This window comes from Osmia lignaria, chromosome 9 (assembly GCF_051020975.1).
Source record: "Osmia lignaria lignaria isolate PbOS001 chromosome 9, iyOsmLign1, whole genome shotgun sequence".
NCBI classification, from domain to species: domain Eukaryota; kingdom Metazoa; phylum Arthropoda; class Insecta; order Hymenoptera; family Megachilidae; genus Osmia; species Osmia lignaria.
In genome coordinates this window covers 5,947,782-5,967,079 of record NC_135040.1, presented here as the reverse complement: position 1 = coordinate 5,967,079, position 19,298 = coordinate 5,947,782, and the positions used below count along the sequence as shown (strand labels likewise).

General features: G+C 45.1%; 1 protein-coding gene across 3 annotated transcripts in view; it reads right to left on the bottom strand.

Annotated features, from left to right (window-relative positions):
* The window catches only part of LOC117603625 (uncharacterized), a 68,980-nt gene that overhangs the window by 26,543 nt on the left and 23,139 nt on the right, over positions 1-19,298 (bottom strand). The window contains exon 1 of one of the 3 annotated variants that reach the window (XM_034322981.2): positions 5,119-9,394. The exons of the other annotated variants lie outside the window; for them this stretch is intronic. Within the exon in view, the coding sequence (XP_034178872.2) occupies positions 5,119-5,216 (98 nt within the window). The 5' untranslated portion in view covers positions 5,217-9,394. Of the gene's footprint in view, positions 1-5,118; positions 9,395-19,298 lie in introns of those variants that run through there. 3 annotated transcript variants of the gene reach the window in all.

Here is a 19,298-nt window from a genome sequence, read left to right as displayed (position 1 = left end):
AGCGACGCGTACGTAAATCACTAGACGTTTCGGTAACGGTCGATCCATTCACGAATCTGTAATCCTCTCTCGATTGATACAATCATATTAAATGAGAAATTACTCAGACGATGTACACGACGTGCCTGGTAACGGTACCGGTGATTTTTCAACCACTTAAGGTAATTCATCTGTGAGACAAGTGATACTGGGAATCAGTGAGTGTAACAGAAAATTCATGTATCAAATTAGTCAAACGCAGGGATCTCTATTACTCATTGATCCTAACCAGGCAAAGCTTAATCCCTTCGATCCAACATCGTACGCTATATGAACTTTGGTTTTTTAAATTATTTTGAACCTTACGATAAACTTTTGGTTGATAGTGTACGTCCAGATCCGAGCTTGAAATAATCAAAGACTTCCGTTCCATATTTCATCATTGCAAAGAGTTATTTCATATTACCTCTTTCTCAAGTCGTTTCTTAACGTCTCAACGCCGTTCGTTTCTCCGTGTTTCGTGTCATTGAATATGATACACGATCCTGAAGCATCCCCGGACCCGAGGAACCCTACTCGCGTTTGAAATATGCTTCACCTTGAAGGCCGGGTTTCGCTGGGCGCGATCCCTCTGGCCCCCGGTTACATGCAGCATCATATTGAATATGGGATCCCATAAGTCGGCCGATAATGCAATATGCCGACGTCAGGTCCCGGGGTTACCGGTCTACGGACGATATGGAAAGGAAATTCACACGGAGAACTCTCTATTAAATCCGGATTTACCGTCGCCTTTTCTCTCGACCCTTCCCGTCCGTCTGAAAACCTTCTTCTTCCACGGATTTTAATAACGATCAAACGATGGAAGAATTCGTTCCAAGTCTGATCGATTGGTTTTTTCATTAATGGATGTAGTAAAATTTTATGATCGGAGCAATCATTTTGTTTGTTACAGTATTGCGGTGACCAGTTAAAACTGTCTCATTTTTCAAGCAGACTAAAATCGCCCCAACCACGCTTGTAAATCACGATTTCCAAAAAGCGATACAATTCAACCTTCAATCCCTGCAATTACACGTTCCCCGCGGGAAACGCAAATCCCAGAAAACCCATCGAATTAGTCCACCTTCGGAATCGCCCTCCTCATCGCTCTTTATTACCCAAACGAGTACCAACTACCCCTACCCCTTTGTTGGACATGTGGTCAACCGAGTAGTCACTTGATTTATTAAAATATATTAATCGATGCCAAAAATGTATCTTCCTAAAGCTGGTACTTAACATTTTAAGACTCCCAGATGAGACCAAGGGTCAAAGGACCCCATCGAATTGATTCGTTCCCAAAATCAACCAGCTCATCGTTCCTCCAGTAACTACTAACGACCATGCAAAATAGACCCTAACCAATATCTCCATAAAAACCAATCCATATGTATTGGGAGGGACAAAAAAGCCATTGTTGAACGGTTCAATGAAATCGCCATGGGGTTTCTTCACGTACGAGAATCATTACCCACAAAGAAGGAGCACGAAGTGTTTCTTCCAAACAAGGCGGTCTACGAGACGCCAAGAGGGATGGTTGCCTACGGGGGTGGGTCCATGGGAGGTCCTTGCACGTTATGGTCAACGTGTTCGCTATAATAAAACTATTCCTGTCGTAGCTCGCAAAAGGAGGGTAGGCGAAGAACAGAAAAGGGGGAGAGTGGCGAATCCCAGGGGATATAAATGCTGGCAGGGTGTTTCTTTGGACCGTGGCCGGCCCGGTAGATTCAATCACGACCCTTCCCTATACCGACGAAACTCGCGCCTCGAATAACAAGCAGACCTTTTCCGACCCGGTATTACAGCGTCCCGACGTCTTTGAGCGTGACGTGAATCTTCTGTATGTAGCGGAATTCCACCTTTTCGTCGAACCGTGCCCGCTACGCGATTGCTTACCACGAGGCAAGTTGAATCAAGACAAATTATACCCCCTGGCCGTGTCGATGGATAGTCGAGTGAGAACGCGAGAAGTGGTAGAAGGGATAATGTCTCTAGGAAATGGCGTCCATAAGTTGACGCATTCATAATTTGACTGATAAAAACAAAGACCGGTCGTGGTGCTTTATTCAGGATGTAAAATTAAGTTACGAGGATCGTACGAGGGTTCACGATTCCATGGCGGTTTCCGACCGTGCGTTTCACCGGCTGTTTATCTGGAACTTTATTCCCGCCGTCTTTGCCTGTGTTCTTTGATCTCCCGCGGCGAGAGATGGCGCTACTTTACGCGGCAGCTCAGCGAATTAGAGCTGCGTCTGTTATGGGTGACGTTAATGCGGGATGAATAAGGAAGGGGCGCTCGGTTAAGTATCCACCACCTTATGAACTTATGATTGCTCTTTGGTATGATGATATTGGATTAACTTTGATGGCCGCACATTTCATAGAATTTATGATTTTCATAACTTCGTGTTTACAGGTTCATAGTAAGTCAAGCACATACGAGGTTTCGATTATTTGGAATTTTATTCAAATTCAAAAAGTATTAAAAATCTTCTTATCGAAACTTTTAATTGAACGATTAAAACTATATTGGAACGTCTCGGAATAGAGCTTTGTTCGTATCATCTTGAATCGAAGCTTCGCCGAGACTAGACTTTTTGAATTGAGATGCATAGCAGCCGAGCTCGTCTACTTCAAACAAATATGTATCTCGGACAAATAGGAAGCGGATCTTTGTTCCCGAGAATCTAGAAAGCCCTCTCTACTTACGGTGCAATCTGCACCTGCAGTCAGGCAACCCGACGTACATCGCAGTCGGCTGGCACGATTGCTCGCCGCCATTAGGGTTCGCAAAGCCAGAGAACAGAACAAGAATATCAAGAACGACGTTCGATCCTCAGAGGATACAGAGTGTTTCAAAACATGCGTTCATCATCTCGAAAATAGAATTTTCACAATAACAATTTTCCATTAGAAAATCCTGATTAATAAAACAATGAAAAAACCAACACGCTATGATATAAAAAAAGGGGGTTGGAAAGAGAAAGAAATGGCAGATTTTCTTGTAGCCCTAAACGATCCCAACTTTACCATCAAAATTCCATCGTTCGTCCATAAAAACACGATATCACCGCAGGCAGCGAAAAGTCACTAGACCCGCGACAACTCGAGGAAGCCCCGAAGGATCGTTTTATTACAGAAACTCGGCGTGTCTGGCGAGTGGAAACGTCTCGTCCGATCATTTTTCTCAAGTAGACGTCCCCGGGGAAACGTGCACGATGATCCTGTCCCCCATTCCTGTTCCCCTCGGCCAGGTACTTAGTATTCAGCCGGTGAAGCCTCATCGAAACTCGAGCGACCTCTGCGAGAGAAACTTCGATACCGCCGCGGGAAAACTGTTCGTCTTATTCGACCTTCCTCTTTCTCTTCCTCTTCGCGAACAGAAGAAAAGGGAGAAGAAGGGCGAACACAATCAATTCTCATGCTACGCGCGTTCTGCTCTACATCACTTTTCTTCCACTGTACCCTACGAACTCGAGGATTTGCAGTGAACTATAATAGTAAATGCTATCACATCTATAATAGTAAAATGCTTTACAGTAGCCTACTCGTCAGGACCAAAAGCACAGTTCTCCGCTTTATATTCATTCCATTTATATTTGGGATACTTGGTCCAGTGGATACTTTAGTGGAAAATTAATTAGACGGTTGGAAACTTAAAGCATACCTCATCCAATATACACCTAACTATCACGATTTAACATCGTTTACGGTCCACGATATCACGAACTTTAATATCCAGACGGATCTTCATCCGGATCCACTGACTCATCCCTGGAGGAGGGCTAAGAAGCGAAATTAATATTAAACGTGCCGCCTAACTGCGAATAGGATGACTAAACGTACTCGCAGGACACGCGACGAACCAAGGGTCCCACCGGCTAAAACGCGTTATATCCGTAGCGTATCCGAGTTAAAACATATCCGACGTGCGTGAACGAGACATTAGTCTGCTACGCGAAGGATTACGACTCTGCTGTATCTGGCTCGTTAATCCTGATTTAGGGATCCCGGTGTGCACCACCGGCCTTCTATACGTCGCGAATTAAGACAGCGAAGGAGACGCGACCATTTGGGCATTCAAACGATCCTTAAGTCGTACTAAAGGATTAACTTTCGACCCCTTAGCAGCTGATCGCCCGTCATGAAAAAATATCGACCCCACACGCGTTGGTCAGAATACAAGCGATGCCTTGAACGAGGCTTTTCTATGGGAGCGGAGTTAGGGGAGAGTTGGATGATTATTTGTTTCATTGGACGAGATGATAGAAAAGTTAATATATTTTACGAGTATTTTCAATATGTCTCGAGGAAATAGATCGTTGGTCCGATTCAACGCAACCCCGAAGAAGACGATTATTTGATCAGATGTTCAGGGAAGATTCATTTGGGGAGTATGTAATAAGAGAGAATTTATTCTAGCTTTGTTGAACGTTCCGTTGGAGGAACCGTGAAAACTGGCGAACGCAGGGTGGCCCGTCACAGACGGTCGTATTAATATAATCCCATAATTCCGCTGGATGTTCCGCTTGTACTCGCTCCATGGTCAGCCGTTCCAACGTCAGTATCAATTACTTTACCCTTGTCAACCGGGTTAGCCGTGGCCTGGCTGTAGGGCAGCCTTTCTCGACCGTTTCGTGTCAACATCCTTCGCTCGGCACGCATACGCTCGCAAAAAGCTTGCGGTTTACTCCATCTAATCCATCCGCAAAGAAGGAAGAGATCGGGAATTAAAGTCGACGTCTTAAAGCGGAATTCGAGAGGATTTTCCCTCACGATAGGGTTCCAGCACAGCTGTGGGTGGCTTGGGAATCAGTCTTACAGTTTCACTGATTACCCTTATTCAGGGTTAAAATCATTTGTTTAACAATAAAAAATATGCCAAAGTACAATCTACAGAATAGGGTCAGTGTGTCCGGTAAGTGTAAACAATGGGAGTAACAGTGTGCGTTTAAATCTATGCGAAGGGGTGAATTGTTAAGGGGTGAACAGGAAGTTCCATAAAACCGAAGCTCATAAAAACATGAAACATGCAATTACCTCCTTTTCAAGTCACCGAAAACAAAATCTCGAAGGAGTCAGAAGAAGAAAAGTTACCTGATATTCGCAAATCCGATTCGAGAATGCTGCACGTTGATCATCTGCCATCTTACACGCTCTCCCGTGTAGAAGTGTGTGCCAGACAAACGCCTCATTCTTTCTTGTTTCACCGAAAAACTCGAGAAATTTTGAGTCAGATCTGAACAACGCGATGGAGGGAGACGCTCTAAGGAGCCCCATGATCGTCGTTCAATGACGAATTATTGCTCGTCACCCCTCGACACATAAATCCGAATTGTCATCTCTTTGTTTCGTCCTCACACTTTACTAAATGCGAATCATTAACTTAACTTCTAGAAACGTCTAAACATAGTCACAATAATAACTCCATCTTGTATCCTCTCGCAATCGTCTACAACCCTCCACGTTACAAGATTCTATCGAATTATCGTTCTAACATCCCTTCGACAACGATTCAACATCTCTGTGTCGCAGAGAAACTGGATTTTCGACCACCCAACACCTTCCACCCTGGTTAAACAAACATTTCACCCCAAACGCGAAATAAACAGCGTCGAATCCGGTTGAAGGTTATTCGTCGTTATTTTGTTAGCACGACCACGAAGATGAGGTGAACGGGTAAGCGGCGAACGAAACACTAGCTAGGACATCAGGGTGTACGGAACACTAGGGGCGCGCCCCTTCGTTCGAAGCCCCCCTTTTACCGAAGGCTCCTGCGCACGTATACCTACATCTACTACGTATATTCGATACGTTGTCCACGAGGGGTTCTCTCGACCCATCGTGACTATGACTAATAAGAAGCCCGAGACTATGTCACACGATTCTGACCGACCCCCGTTAAACGATGCGAACTCGTCGCTTCGATCGAACCTCCCTGCACACTGTTAGGTGGTGGTGTTTTGTGGCGTTTAGACGATATACTAGTACCAGGCTGCTTCCGGTCTCGAAGCATGCTGTTGTTAGACTTTATTTCTATCAATGCCTGATCACCTTGTGATGTTCCATTAAGCCATCATTATGATAGATGATGGTATGTTACCTTTGAGACACTTTCAGTTACGACGAAAAGTATTCGAAGCGAGAAAGGATCGTGAAAATTATCTGACCGCTGAAAGTAAAACGCTCGTTTGTTCTCTTCCGATACGATCGCGTGTAGCCCGATATCGGGGAAGGGTTGCCATAGGGGCAATTTTTGTGGGTTCGGACGCGTCGGGGAAAAAAGCCGTTTATTGATTTATCTAGGCACACGCTTAGTCAACCGAAATTACCGCATCCTTTATCCCAATTTTATCCTTTATCCCAAAGAACAGACAGATAAAAGGATTCGACCAAGAGTGGCAAAAGGTTAGTACACCCCAAAAAGGTAGTTCGTTGCGCTCATCGATTCTTCGATCGTGTTTTACATCGTTCCCGTGATTTACACGGCCGACACCACCCTCGGCGCGCAGCAGCCGCTAGTTTTTATCAAAACATGCAGCAGATGCGAAACATGTCGCCCCTACGCGTGCTGTCTCCCCGCGAAACGGTTAGTACATCAAATTTTCTCCTCGAGGAGGGTCCCATGTGCGACTCGATCGTCAGCATATGTAAAACGGCGAATCGAAATTCGCGTCGCGTTGCTTCGCTCGCGTGGTAACGACACTCGGGAGAAAAGAAACGTCGAACCGAGTCGGTGGTTCGATCTAAACCGAGATTGTTCCGTTGCGAAGCTTGCAACAAGGGGGTGGAGCCTCGCGAACCGAAGTTACGAGCCTGGATTTCGTGTCGATGAAGAACGAAGCCAGCATATTTAAGATGAATATTTTCATTTTCCCTTTTTTTTCTGACAGAGGATTCGGAGAAATCGAATTCTTTGTTCCAGGGGAAAGGCGCGGATGATCGAGGGGATGAATTATTGAGATATTCTAATTTTTCGAGGCTTTAAAATTCTACAGAGATATTCCCTATTCTCTTAAACTTTCATCATTATTAATATCATAATTCATCCCCGAACTCCTGAAACTATTTTCAATTCCAACCTCTATTCGCCCATTCAATTTTATTCAACCTTAGAAAATATTCCAATTAAAGGTGAAAAGTTTCTTCCCGGTGTAACTTAACAAAGCTTCCACTTCTACGTGCCCTCCCTTGCACCCGTTTCCTGTTCTTCGGAACAGTAACAGGCCAGGCTCGTTTATCCTCGTTCAACAAGAATCGTAAAGCTTTTTTGGAACAAACGTTATCTGCACAGTGGTCGCGCGAATCTCTATTCTTATCGCAGCATTCTGGCAATAGCGGAGAGCCAGGAGGGTAGATAAACGCTGAAGAACCTCGCCTCGTTCCAACCGCAATGATGCATGTACCATATGCGCACGCGACACATCCCCACGGTAAGTACTTTTGCAACCCTTGAAACGGTTAAGACGTCGTATTTTCTCCCCGCTTTCTGCGCCACGTGCGACCCTTAACTCGAGGAACGCGAAAAGAAACCGGAACCAGGCGTAAACAACGGGCGTAAAAGTTTAACAAACCGAGATACGTAGGGTGGTAAAGGAGATTATCATTGAAAACGTGCAGACTCGAAGAAGAAGAAAAAAGTAAAAGGGAGAGGAGTAACGAGAGTGCGAATCTGAAGGTTGAGCAGGGGTGGGTTGGGGATGAAAAATCACATCAAATATTTACCCTCGGGTTGGAAGGTGTCGCGAAGGAAAATCGAGAAATCAAGGGAAAAACCTGCCCACTGACAAGGAAATCCAACGGGAATCGAAATCTCTTCGAATGCACCCCCTCATTTTTCTTTCTACCTTCGCGCACATCAATCTGACACCGGCGATATACGTTCTCGCAAACGACTCTGTTGATTGGTTGGATTTCCTTTTTCTACCAATCCACTTGTCCAAAATATTTTACTAGTAGATAATAATAATCAGGTGCAACTTAAGTCTCTCTGTAACTAAGAATAAGAATAACTCAATCTAGACCCTTTTTATCCACCCCGTGTCGCAACATGAAATCCAGTGTCATGACAACGGAAGCACCGGTCTTCACGGCGACAAAGTCATAACATTTAGCGTCAACATCAGCTCGCGACACAACAAAGTCGCCGCTCTTCCTCCGGCGGGTAAAAGCGTGCGTCGCTTCGCTGAATTACGAGGATTGTCGGTGAAATAAGAGGAACTCTCGAGGGGCGGCGGCAGGTTGAAAATATTGCACGGGACGATACGGTCCCCTGTGCGCCGCGTATACCTCACAAGGAGATTCCAAGGAGTGAAGGGGGAAACCTTTAAAAATACCCGTCGAAACGAATGGCACCGTACCGCGACACGCACCGACCGAAATAGAAGTCGAACCCGCGATCTTGCAGCGATACACTTCCCTCTACCCCACCGGTTCTTACACCCCTGCTAGGACGAAGGACATATTCCCTTCGCTGTTCGTTTTGTAAACCTGCCACAACGATGGCGCAACTATTTTTGGACGTGCCAAAGGGGTGAACCGCGTCGCTACTCGGTTTCGATGCTGACTTTTGACAGAAGCCTTGACAGAAAGGTTTACCATAAACTTGACACTCGGAGCTTCTGTCTTTTATCTCGGTGGAACTTGTAGAAAAGCTACTCCCCCTCCGATTTCGATGATTTTTAAATATGTTGCACAATTCGACGTTTTAAGCAACTTTTTTCCTCTAAGCTATACGTCGGACTCGATTACTTTGAGAGATATTCGCGAAAAAAATAATGTTATTACTACAGGAAATTCTGCCTATACGTATAGGCTATGATAAATTCATGGCTCGTCGTGAATCATTCGTGTTTGATTGATTTTGCAAAATTCTATCTAAACAAATTAGAGGTTCTATTCGTCTCTAATGATATCCAAACAAGACCCTTGGTAATTGGATGTGACTCATCGAGCATAGGATGCCAAGCTTGTTTAACCACTTGGTCATTAGTAATTGGATCTTTCGTATATTTGTCGGTCATCGATGGGACGACGATCTTGAAGAGCGAATCCCTTTCATACGCCCTCGCCACCCTTCGTCGCTTCGCCGCTTTCTAAGTTAAATATTTGACGCAATATATCTTCCCCGTCTTTTCTAATCCCGTCCTCGATCCAATAACAGGTCGTTCTTAATTTCACTTTTTTCTCGGCCCTTATCGTTTCCTCCTTTCCAATGAATCACGCCAACTTTCCCCATCTGTTACAGGTAACTGGTGTTCGACGCTCGACAAACTTCAGCTAGGTTGTAAATCGCGGGAATCGTTTATAACGTGTAATTTTCCAAAAACCAGATTTACATGATTCATAGGAAATTCATAGGAAATCAACGATCACCGGCTAGTAGCTGCTAATTGTAAAATAACACACGCGGGTCATTGATTAAGACGATCGCAACGACACCCGTATAAAGCATATCTCGCACCAGGCAAACGTATTCAGCGTAAGAGGGAATTAGCGAGTCGAGCGTCGACGAAGGGCTGCTGCTAATGGGGTCTGACGTTGACGAATCTTCAGGTTACGAAGTCGTCAACCGGCCGGGGATCCCCGCTGCCTGAAGCTTGGTATTACATCTAAGGCATCGTTCGCATTTACCAGCTTATCGTGTTAATCTAAAGCATTCATTTCCGACTGATGAGACAACTATTATTTCCGACCAGTTGACGGAGAGAGAGACACTACGGACTCCATGGTTATGGAGGTTGAAGCATTAAGAATAACTCTTAACCCGTTCGCCTATTTGTTCGACAATTGTGTCAGTCAAAGCTAAATGTTAGTTGCTTCAATTTTAATACAAATAAAGAAAAATGAAATATAATGCAGTCGTAACATTCAACGATCCTTGGCTGAGCAAATTAAAATTAGAATTCAACTAAAAATTCAACCATACTAAACGTTCCAGCCGAATTTGATACGTATGACACGATGTTGTAGGGTAAGACGTTAAGCAATAGACTCATCAAAGATCCAAATTGATAAATTAATTATTTTTATCAAGTGATCTTGAATTCTTGATAAGTCCCTTAAAATATGACGTTAATTCCAAAGTTTGCGGTGGTAATTTATCGTGGCCGGTCTTAATCTCGGCTGGAACGTTTTAGAAGGCTTTCGAAAATGTAGCAGCCGTCTGGATGGTGGAAGACAAATTCCTGGCGAGCTTTCCGAAAAGAGGGAACCTTATCGTAGGACCTGATCTGGAAGAACCTCATCCAGGTTGCCGCGAGCATGCAATACCAAAGTATCTTCTCGGATCTCTTACGCCCGGGCTCTTTATCTGTACCGCCGCTTACCCGAAAGGGATTACTTTCCCATTAGGATCTTGTCTTTCGAGGACAAATAGTCGAAACTCGAACCGACGCTACTGTCCAAGCCGCCACGCTGATTTTTACCCCTGGCCTGGATATCCCTCTGTCTTATCAGGGATCCGCCAGATGCCCCTTCTTCTTTCTTCCTTTTTTAAGTTTACCGTCGACTTATCGAACTTTTTCTACCGTTTCGGCTTTATAGAGTATCTTAGAAAGGGGTCGTTAAAGTTTACGTTAAATTTTTTCAGTTGCTAAATTGCTAAAGTTTTCAGATAATGGGGTGGAAATATGAAAGCTTTAAGTTTTGAGATCTTAAAATTAATTACTCTGTTAAACAATTGAATATTAAATGCAAAATACTGTCAAAAACGCATTGTTTTGGTTGGATTAAGTTATTTATTTCTGTCCCACTCTATCGAAATAATACCAACAATTGAATGTTACTTTGATTTTCATCGCTTTGCAACTTCCATGTATCTCGAGGAGAGAAGACGACCCTTTTCACTTAAGTTCTCAAAACAGCGTATCGCGCGTGCACGCTACGGTTCATCGTATTTTCCGGCGGAAGAAACAGGAGGACCAAACCGCAACAGTGAATACACGGCAGGGCGTTTTAATCTCGCGTTCCGGGCATCGCGGACCGGAGGCTAATTAAAAATCACAACGCGGGATATGGTGAAAAGGGCCACGGGCACAGAGTGCCATGCCGGCTCCTCGGTTTCTCTACTTTGCGCGCACCGACTTGAAAACCTGCTCGCTAATTGGCGCATCTTCAAAGACTGTCCAACTGTCTTTCTTTCTCTCGACGTTTTCCCTCTCAATTTTTTTCTTGCACGCAAATAACCGTCACAAATAGAACCAGGGCTTTTGTAAAACCGGAAGTGGCTGATGCTTTGGTTCCCACATTAGTGTGGTTCCCAAATTTTTAAACGCACTTGTAAATAATTGTATCGTACTTTTCGTTTTTCTAAAGTAAACGATTACCAATAATAAAAAATACGTGTCAAGTATTTGGAAATTACATCGAAATCGACACCATCTATGCGATATTTTTTAAACGTAAGGCAATTCGAACCGAAAACTGTAACGGGCCACACTAAAGAAAACAATGGTTTTTTTTCCTACCTCTTATCTGATCTGCTGTTGCCAACGGCACGTTCTCGAATGATTCTTCATCTCAGTTTCACGGTCAGCCTCGCATCGTTGAAGTTTTGAAATACGATACTCTGGCAACGGACTGTGTCCTTCACCGCATCACGCCTCACCACTTAGTAGAAAAATACACTTGATTTATAATCGATGAATTGTCGAAAAGTTTTATGATCACAAAAGTATTTACGCATCAACGGTTCGCTCGAAAAATTTATTCATTTACGATCAAAAATAGAAAGTAATTGTATTTGTTTAACGGACGAAGAAGGAAAATGTCGTAAACACGGAACGCGAACGAATAAACGTACACACGACCTATCTATACGTGGCACGCGCCTACGACTGACGGCATAGCATTCCGACACCCGGTGCCAACACGAAATCTCAAGTTCGGCCGCGTTCGGTAATTTTCGTCGACGCTCGACTGGAAGCACGTGGCTGCTTCGCGCGACCACGCTGCCTCTTTCCGGTTTCTCTTCGCCCCACCGCTAATCATGATTTTTCAACCTTCCACTTGTCGTTCGCATTCCTTTTTTTTTTTTTAGAATTTAGAAGTTTACTTATAAAGGGTTGATAGAAGAAAATCCACCTTGGTCCTAATATCATATTGCCAGCTCAAAAATAAAATCCCCATTTCATATTCCCATATCCCCCGTAATCTCCCTCGGATCATGCCAAGTTCACAAAAGAAACCTCCACCTCCCTTCGCCCCTCTCGCTATTCACCCACGCCATTTTCGGATAACGATCATAAAGACTATTTGGACATGGAAATACGATACTTCGTGCGAGGAAAGCGGAAAGAATCGTCTTAGCCTCGTCGGATTTACAGGCTAACGGTGGACGGACACGAAATTACGGGGGTGGTTCAACTATATCGGCGCTCAAGCACGAGTACAAGAGGACCGAACCACCCCCCCAGCCCTCGATCCTCGATCACGATGCATTAGTATTCACGATGGATACTCGTTCCGCTGATGAACTCAAGGCTGACGTATCATCCCCCCGTTTCCAGAGGACTGTCGCGACTCTGCCAGGCTTTCCTGCTTATGGGAAAGACTTTGAAATTCAAAGTGCCATAAAAAAAATTCCTATGGAGATGGAACAGCTAGCGTCGATAACGAGATCGTTTCGATGGTACCCATCGACGATCCGTCTTATAGGGGACACGCTGCTCTATGATCGATGGTGACTGTCTTGCCAACTCCTATGGGAGTGCAACAGCTTTCGGAACATTTGTCTATAGCGTGTCTCGAAATGGATGGAGAAAGTATGCTTGGAAAATTATTGCTTGAGGCAGCTGCTTTCGATACGAATCTAATTGTAAGTGCCCTACAAACGCTTGTGTTTATAAAATATTATCAGACCACATTATACCTAACTAAACCCAAATGTAGTTTAAATTCGATTACACGATCGATGGACAAACAAGGAACGAAGCGCAGCATTAAAAATCCAATTCCAGATAGGGTAAGCGTTCGAATCTCATGATGGGGGGGGGGGGCTGAAACCAATCGCCCTCACCGAAACGACGTGGAATCGGTAAGTTAGCATAAATTACGGGCCCGCGGAAATCCAGAGTTTATCCGCGCCGGAGTTTCTCCCCGATGAGCGATTCGCATGTAAACGACATCCGGTATACTGCCCTTTGGTGACCGCTCGTAAAACCGTGGGGCAGACCACCTGCTGCCGGCTGCCCTGCCCGACTCTCCTCCCTATCTCTCCTTCTCTCGTCCGAAGCACTAACAATCTCAGACAGTAAATGGGCGGAATTTCCACGATAAAGAGAAAGGGACAGCCGACTTTTCCGGGAAAGGGACGCGTAGAGAAATTCCGAGTCGAATGCACGGGGCGGAACGCTGGCGACGACCGCAGATTCTATTTGCTCGATGGAAAACGCGTACCGTATGCCGCGTGTGGGGTTGCTTCCACGCGTTCTGTATTTCCTTACTTGCACTCTTGCCAACGTCGTCGGATTCTAATGGATCCCCGCCTTCGAAGTGGCCGTAAATCCTGACGCTGCCAAGCCACCCCCGAGCTTCGCATCGATTACCTCCCCGAGATATTTCCAAAGTAATGGCTATTGCCGAGTTGACGGTAAACAGAACCGCGAGAAACCGCGGAAACGACTCGTCGAATCGGCAAATGTTTCCAGAAGGGGATAATTGGATGACACAGTTGGCTTATTGCTATTGACGAAGATTAAAAAATGACTCGGATGAAAATTTAAGGGTTCAGAACTGAACTTTTTAAATCCTGAAAATTTAGAAGGGTTCACCGAGAGCGTCGATTCGCTGAAAAATCGAATAGCTGCCAGAATCGTGATAGTTTACGAGCGTTTGTTGCCGCGATAAACGGATAAAGGCAGGGACTTGAACTTTCAAGGGCGCATTTCCGCGGGCGGACGTTAAACCGGAGGGAAAGAAGAACGTTTCATTTCCCGACGTTTATCGCTCCTTCCCCACCTTAAACTGGTGCTCGTTATTTTTTATCCCCTTCCTTTTTTTCTTGGCACACTTCCGGATCACTTCCCTTTCGTTCTCATGAATTTCTTGTTGCAACACACAGTCGTCTCCCTGATCCTACAGTATGAAAATCGAGTGTCACCGAAGAATTTGAACGAACACGTTTCGACCGATCATCTCCCTGACGATCACTCCCGAAAATATCGGTATTCCTGCTGGAATAATGCCAACAACGGTGAAATCGAATCACGGGGAACTGAAGAGAAAACGTGTCCCAATAAAGTAAGAAACATATAGGACAATTCTCCCGTAGGAATTTGATCGCTCTTCATTTTCCAAGGCATGAATTCCCTGATTCTAAATGTTCCATTTTAGTTAAGGGATCTCTGGCAACCATTCAGGCACGTGACGATGATCGTATTCCATGGTCCAGTTGGTCCAAATGGACCCTGTAAATGAACAATACGCGCATTCCTGCGGTTGACAACGAGGAATGCGGGTAAAGTGCAGAGGATTGATGTGCCTAACACCGTTCTGGATGAACATCAATTCCTGTCCACTTTGGACATAGCGATAGTTGATTGTTATTTTAACTCGACGGACTTATTTGCATTTACGTTTACGTCTACTCGGTTCAGATACCCAAGTAGCCTCGTAAACTGGCAATCCCTAACCATTACGAACCATAAAAATGTATCATGTACACCAAACCCCTATACGTGCCTCTATTATTTCCGCGATATTTCTTGGATAGGTTATTCGAACCGCATTCGCTTTTTCCATTCGGAAAGCGAGACAACGGGAATGAAGAAACAAACGATGTTCCAACCCTCGATATTCAGCGTGACGCATCAGTATTCCGAAATCGCGTCGACCGTTCATCTTGCCAGACAAGAATTCAAACGATTTTGAACGAATTTTCCGGCAGTACAAGGCGGGAAAGTTTACGATAGCGCGACCGCCCTCCAGGGTCGGTTTTTTTTCCAGGAGAACACATCTTCGTCCCCTGCCACTCTAGCTTCCTCCTAATTGTCGTCGAAACAATAAGGAGTCGTGAAAACTTTTTTTGGTCCATCTCGAATTTTCTGCTGATGGCGGACGTCGTCGTTCCGTTTCTTAGGAGGAGGGCACGAGATATTTTCATTCTTAATTCGACCCCTCCGCCGTTTTCTTGCGAGGATTCTTTTAGCCTGATCCCGGAGAAAGGTGCGGACATAGAATAATGAAGGCGTCAGAAGGAATTCTCGAGCCTGGTAGTTTGATTAAATTAAAACGGTCAGTTAGGAACTTAACGAGTTCGTCAAAGGAGTCTCCCGTTTATCTTCTATTTATTTGATGAATCATCCTGGAATTACGAACCTGCGTTTTTTAAATAACGTCCGATTACTGTTTGTTACTCAAGATGTCTTTCATTTTCTAACAGGGTTAAATAGAGACGTTAAACACTGCTCGATGATAAATCTGTTCGTCTATTCAAGTATTTACTTATCTATCCATCAACGAACGACTGCTTTTTCTCTCGGAATCCGACCCTTCGGTATATTACTTTTAATTGAATTCCCGCGATGAAATTTCATCCGACGGGTCTGTAGCCTCGTCACTCTCTCGTTGTATTAAGTCGACAGACCATTTCGCGGCTATCCTCTCTGCTTCATCTCCCATCGCGTCCTTGCCGCCCTCTCGCCAACCCTATCTCATTCTCCGCACCACTCCTTTCTCCTTTGTGCAAAGTGGCGCCCGGTGATGGTTACAAGGAACCTTTATGAACTGAGAAAAGTCGAATCCCAACGAAACTTGAACGGGGATTGCATGAAACTTGCCGCAAGGAGTTCATGAGTGAACTCCTCCAAGAGTGGCAGGAGAGAAAATACAGTTACGTAAGCGCAGGTTGGTCCCTTTCGCACTATTCGGCTAGGGGATGCGCTTGGGCAGTGTGGGACTCGTACCACCCACGCCAAAAAATTTGAAGTGGCATCCTACCAGCTGAAATCCCTCCCCTGTGTGGGCCCCCGGTACCATTTCAACGCTTCACTTATCCCAGAAATACCGGCATAGATAAGTTTACTATACTACTGGTTAGTAAAGCAGTAGTCAGTGATTGAAAAAGAAATCGCGAAATCCAAGTAATTCGTCAATTAATGTCAAGGTTTCTCCAAAGTATCCATGACACTTGGGAAATAAGAGCAAAACGTCCTCAGCTTTTTACTTTCAAAATAAACAGCTCACATTTCGATGTGAGATTAACTCGGATGACATTCAAGCAGAGGCTGATTTCTCATGGCTTTCCTCGTGAGAACAAGAACCGCTTGAAACACGTTACCACGATAAGGAGTCGCCGAGTGAAGGCTGCGTTGGACGATGGTAACGACAGGTGCGATTAACGAGCGTTTGACGGAAGTTTGGGTCTTGAATCGACCGCTAATTAAATTAATTTCAAGATACGCTCCGCTGTCGCCCACGTTTAAACTGCCAGTCACGAATCCAGTAATGATCATAGGGTAAAGGGGGGATAGAAGGAGGTCGGAGAATGACTGGGGGAATTCAGTGGAATTAATACGATTATTTAATTAATTTCCTTGCACGCCTAAAAAAGATAATCGCCGAGTACAATGCTGCGGGCGATTAAGAGGGCGTTACCGATGATTCGATTTACTACCTTCAGATAAGATATTGAACCATCGTGATCAATATCCGAAACGATAAAAAGATACCTTCAGACTGCTAAGAAAGAAATAAAATGTAGAATGGAAAAAGAGAGAAGAATCGAGTACCTGAAGAGTCGGTATCGAAAGACCTTGTCCTTCGTATAAGCTACCGTGTATCTGGCTACACTTCGGAGCACTTCGGAATTTCATGATTTGCAACTATCTCACATTTCTATATTAAGATAAAGCAGATGGCGCCCGTTTTCAAGGCACAAATTCAAGACCCCATAAAAACAAAGGCATGTCCAATCGTGTTGGATCCATAGTCACTATTTAGGGGTGAAGATCCAGGAAATTGGCGCTGGACCTTCTCCTCTCGCGTAGAAACGGTGAAATCTTATTGGGTCTCGCCATGGTTCCTTTCAATTAACGCCTTTCCCGTCTTCGAGATACGCCTCCCCCTTTTCCCTTTGTTCCCATCCAGGTTCACGACAAAGAGCGGCTATGTAACGGTGAAACAGAGACAACTGCGTCTACCTTGACGCGGTGGAACGAGGAGAAAGAATCAGAGGGTGGAAGTACCGACAGGATGGAGAAAGGGAGGGCAGGAACGAAGATGATGGAAAGAGCGAGACGGGGAGAGAGAGAAAAGTCTTTATCACGGCGAACGTCTTGGCTTGGAGAACGGCAATGTTGAAGGAGTGGTAAAGAGGGAGCAGGTGGAAAGAGAAGCGAAGAGGGAGGCGAGCAGAATCAGCGAGAGGATGGCGTGTTATGGGGTTTTCACGGGTGCTCGGGAATTTGCATACAGAGCATCTGTCACCAGCCCCTTAGCTGGCTTCGGCCATTCTCCACTTGGAATATCTCCCGGCGCGGATCTACGGGATAATGGGGACCATTCTTATGGTAAACCAGGGGAGGTGTGCCTGTGATTCGGTCTACGCCTCTCCTCGGCTCTCGTAAAGCTACACCGCTTTCTACCCGCCTCGCGAATCGTATGCGTTCAAGCCACACCAGGTTCCTAGTGAATGCCTACGGTAGCCAACGTACAGTGATGTCATAACTTGAGAAACGGCATCGAGCGATGTCGCAATTACTCGGTTAGGAGTTAAAACGTAACCCGTCGTAACCTCGCGTGACGCCAAACTTCGACCGAGAGATTTCGCGTGATCGATCTCGATCCTGAGACTGTAGAAATGTTCATGGAAACTGGAAAACGGCTGTGTTCTCTAGGCTCGTAAAGTGGGATGAAAGCTAACGAGCGAAGATGAAAGCTCTAGAAACCGAGTGCGCTCTAGAAAATGACTGTTACAAAGCCATTACCTAAATCGGAATATCGGCTAGAGATTAAAAGGGGGTTGATCGTGCCCCGACAGTTCAAACGTTCATTCAACCCTTTAGTTTAACCAAAGATTCTCCGAATACAGATATGGGTACGAAAGTAGCAGCCATTATCAGTTTCAGTGTTATCCCAACATTTAACGTCCCTCATTTACCACCTTCTCATAGGGATTTTACTCTCAAGTGAGCGTGGACCTTAAAGAAAGGCTAAAGGTTTTACTAGTACCCGTTCGATCGATCGAGTGTCAGTTCAATTCCATCCTTGTCCGTAATTTTCCTGATCCACGGACTCTCCTCTAGTTTTCCCTCCCTTTGTGATCCTCCGTCCTTCATCCATCGCCGCGATTCTTCCGTGCTACCTGTGCCTTCCTTCTCCCTCCGGCCGAAAATGGTTTTCCAGGCACGAATTGCGGAACACATTGAAATTCACCGCGAATCTCGCTTTCCATCTCTATTCCCGACAGCCAACAGCGGAGCCACGCGCTTTGATCCGAGGCGAAGAGCCAAACGTAGACACCCTTATACACCATGCTGCACCTACACGCGGCTCTTTTGCTCTCCAGGCACATCCGCCTTTGTTCGCGACGCCCTTTAATTTAGCTCGCTCTTTCTTCTCCTATTTTTTCTCTCGTCTCCCTTATTCTTGCCCCTTTTTCGCTTATACTTTCCCTTTCTCGCGTCTTCTATCTCTTCTCTGTTCATTCTCAACGCGATTCCATCCCGTTGTCGCTATTCTTTGTTCTTCGGCCGTTCTACATTTTCCTTGCTTCAATTCTGGACCCCTTTGTGGCACCTGGCTTTTTGTTCAACCGTGTGCCTGGTTTTTGGTAGGATACGTGTTCGCTCGAAAGCGAAAGTCACGCAGGTTTTGCTCTCGAGTAGGACACCTTACGTCTTGAGGAATAGAAAAAAAAATTTCCATTAAAATGAATGTCCTTAGTGTCGGAGATGAGTTTCTTTTTTTAAATATACACCTTTTGTACGAGCAATCTTGTTGCTCGTTTTACCGGTAAGTCCATCTTTCACTTGGTCCATCGCATCGACTAGATCGAGGATGATTATCCTTTGCACCGTGATTCATTGCATCCTCCCGAGGCTATGGCTAAGATTTATCTACCAGATGGACTGAAATAGGATCCAGGAACTATTCCATCTAGGAAAGTATCGTAGGAATCTCAGGAAATTGTCTCTGATCACATGTGCTCAGACTTCTGTTGCTACTACTAATTAGTTCTATTGCTACTGTGAGCATAGCGGAATAACTAATTGTCCTTTGCTTTCCTGCTGCGCCCAGCTAACGATCCAACATTCCACAGGCAACCTCCAACAGTA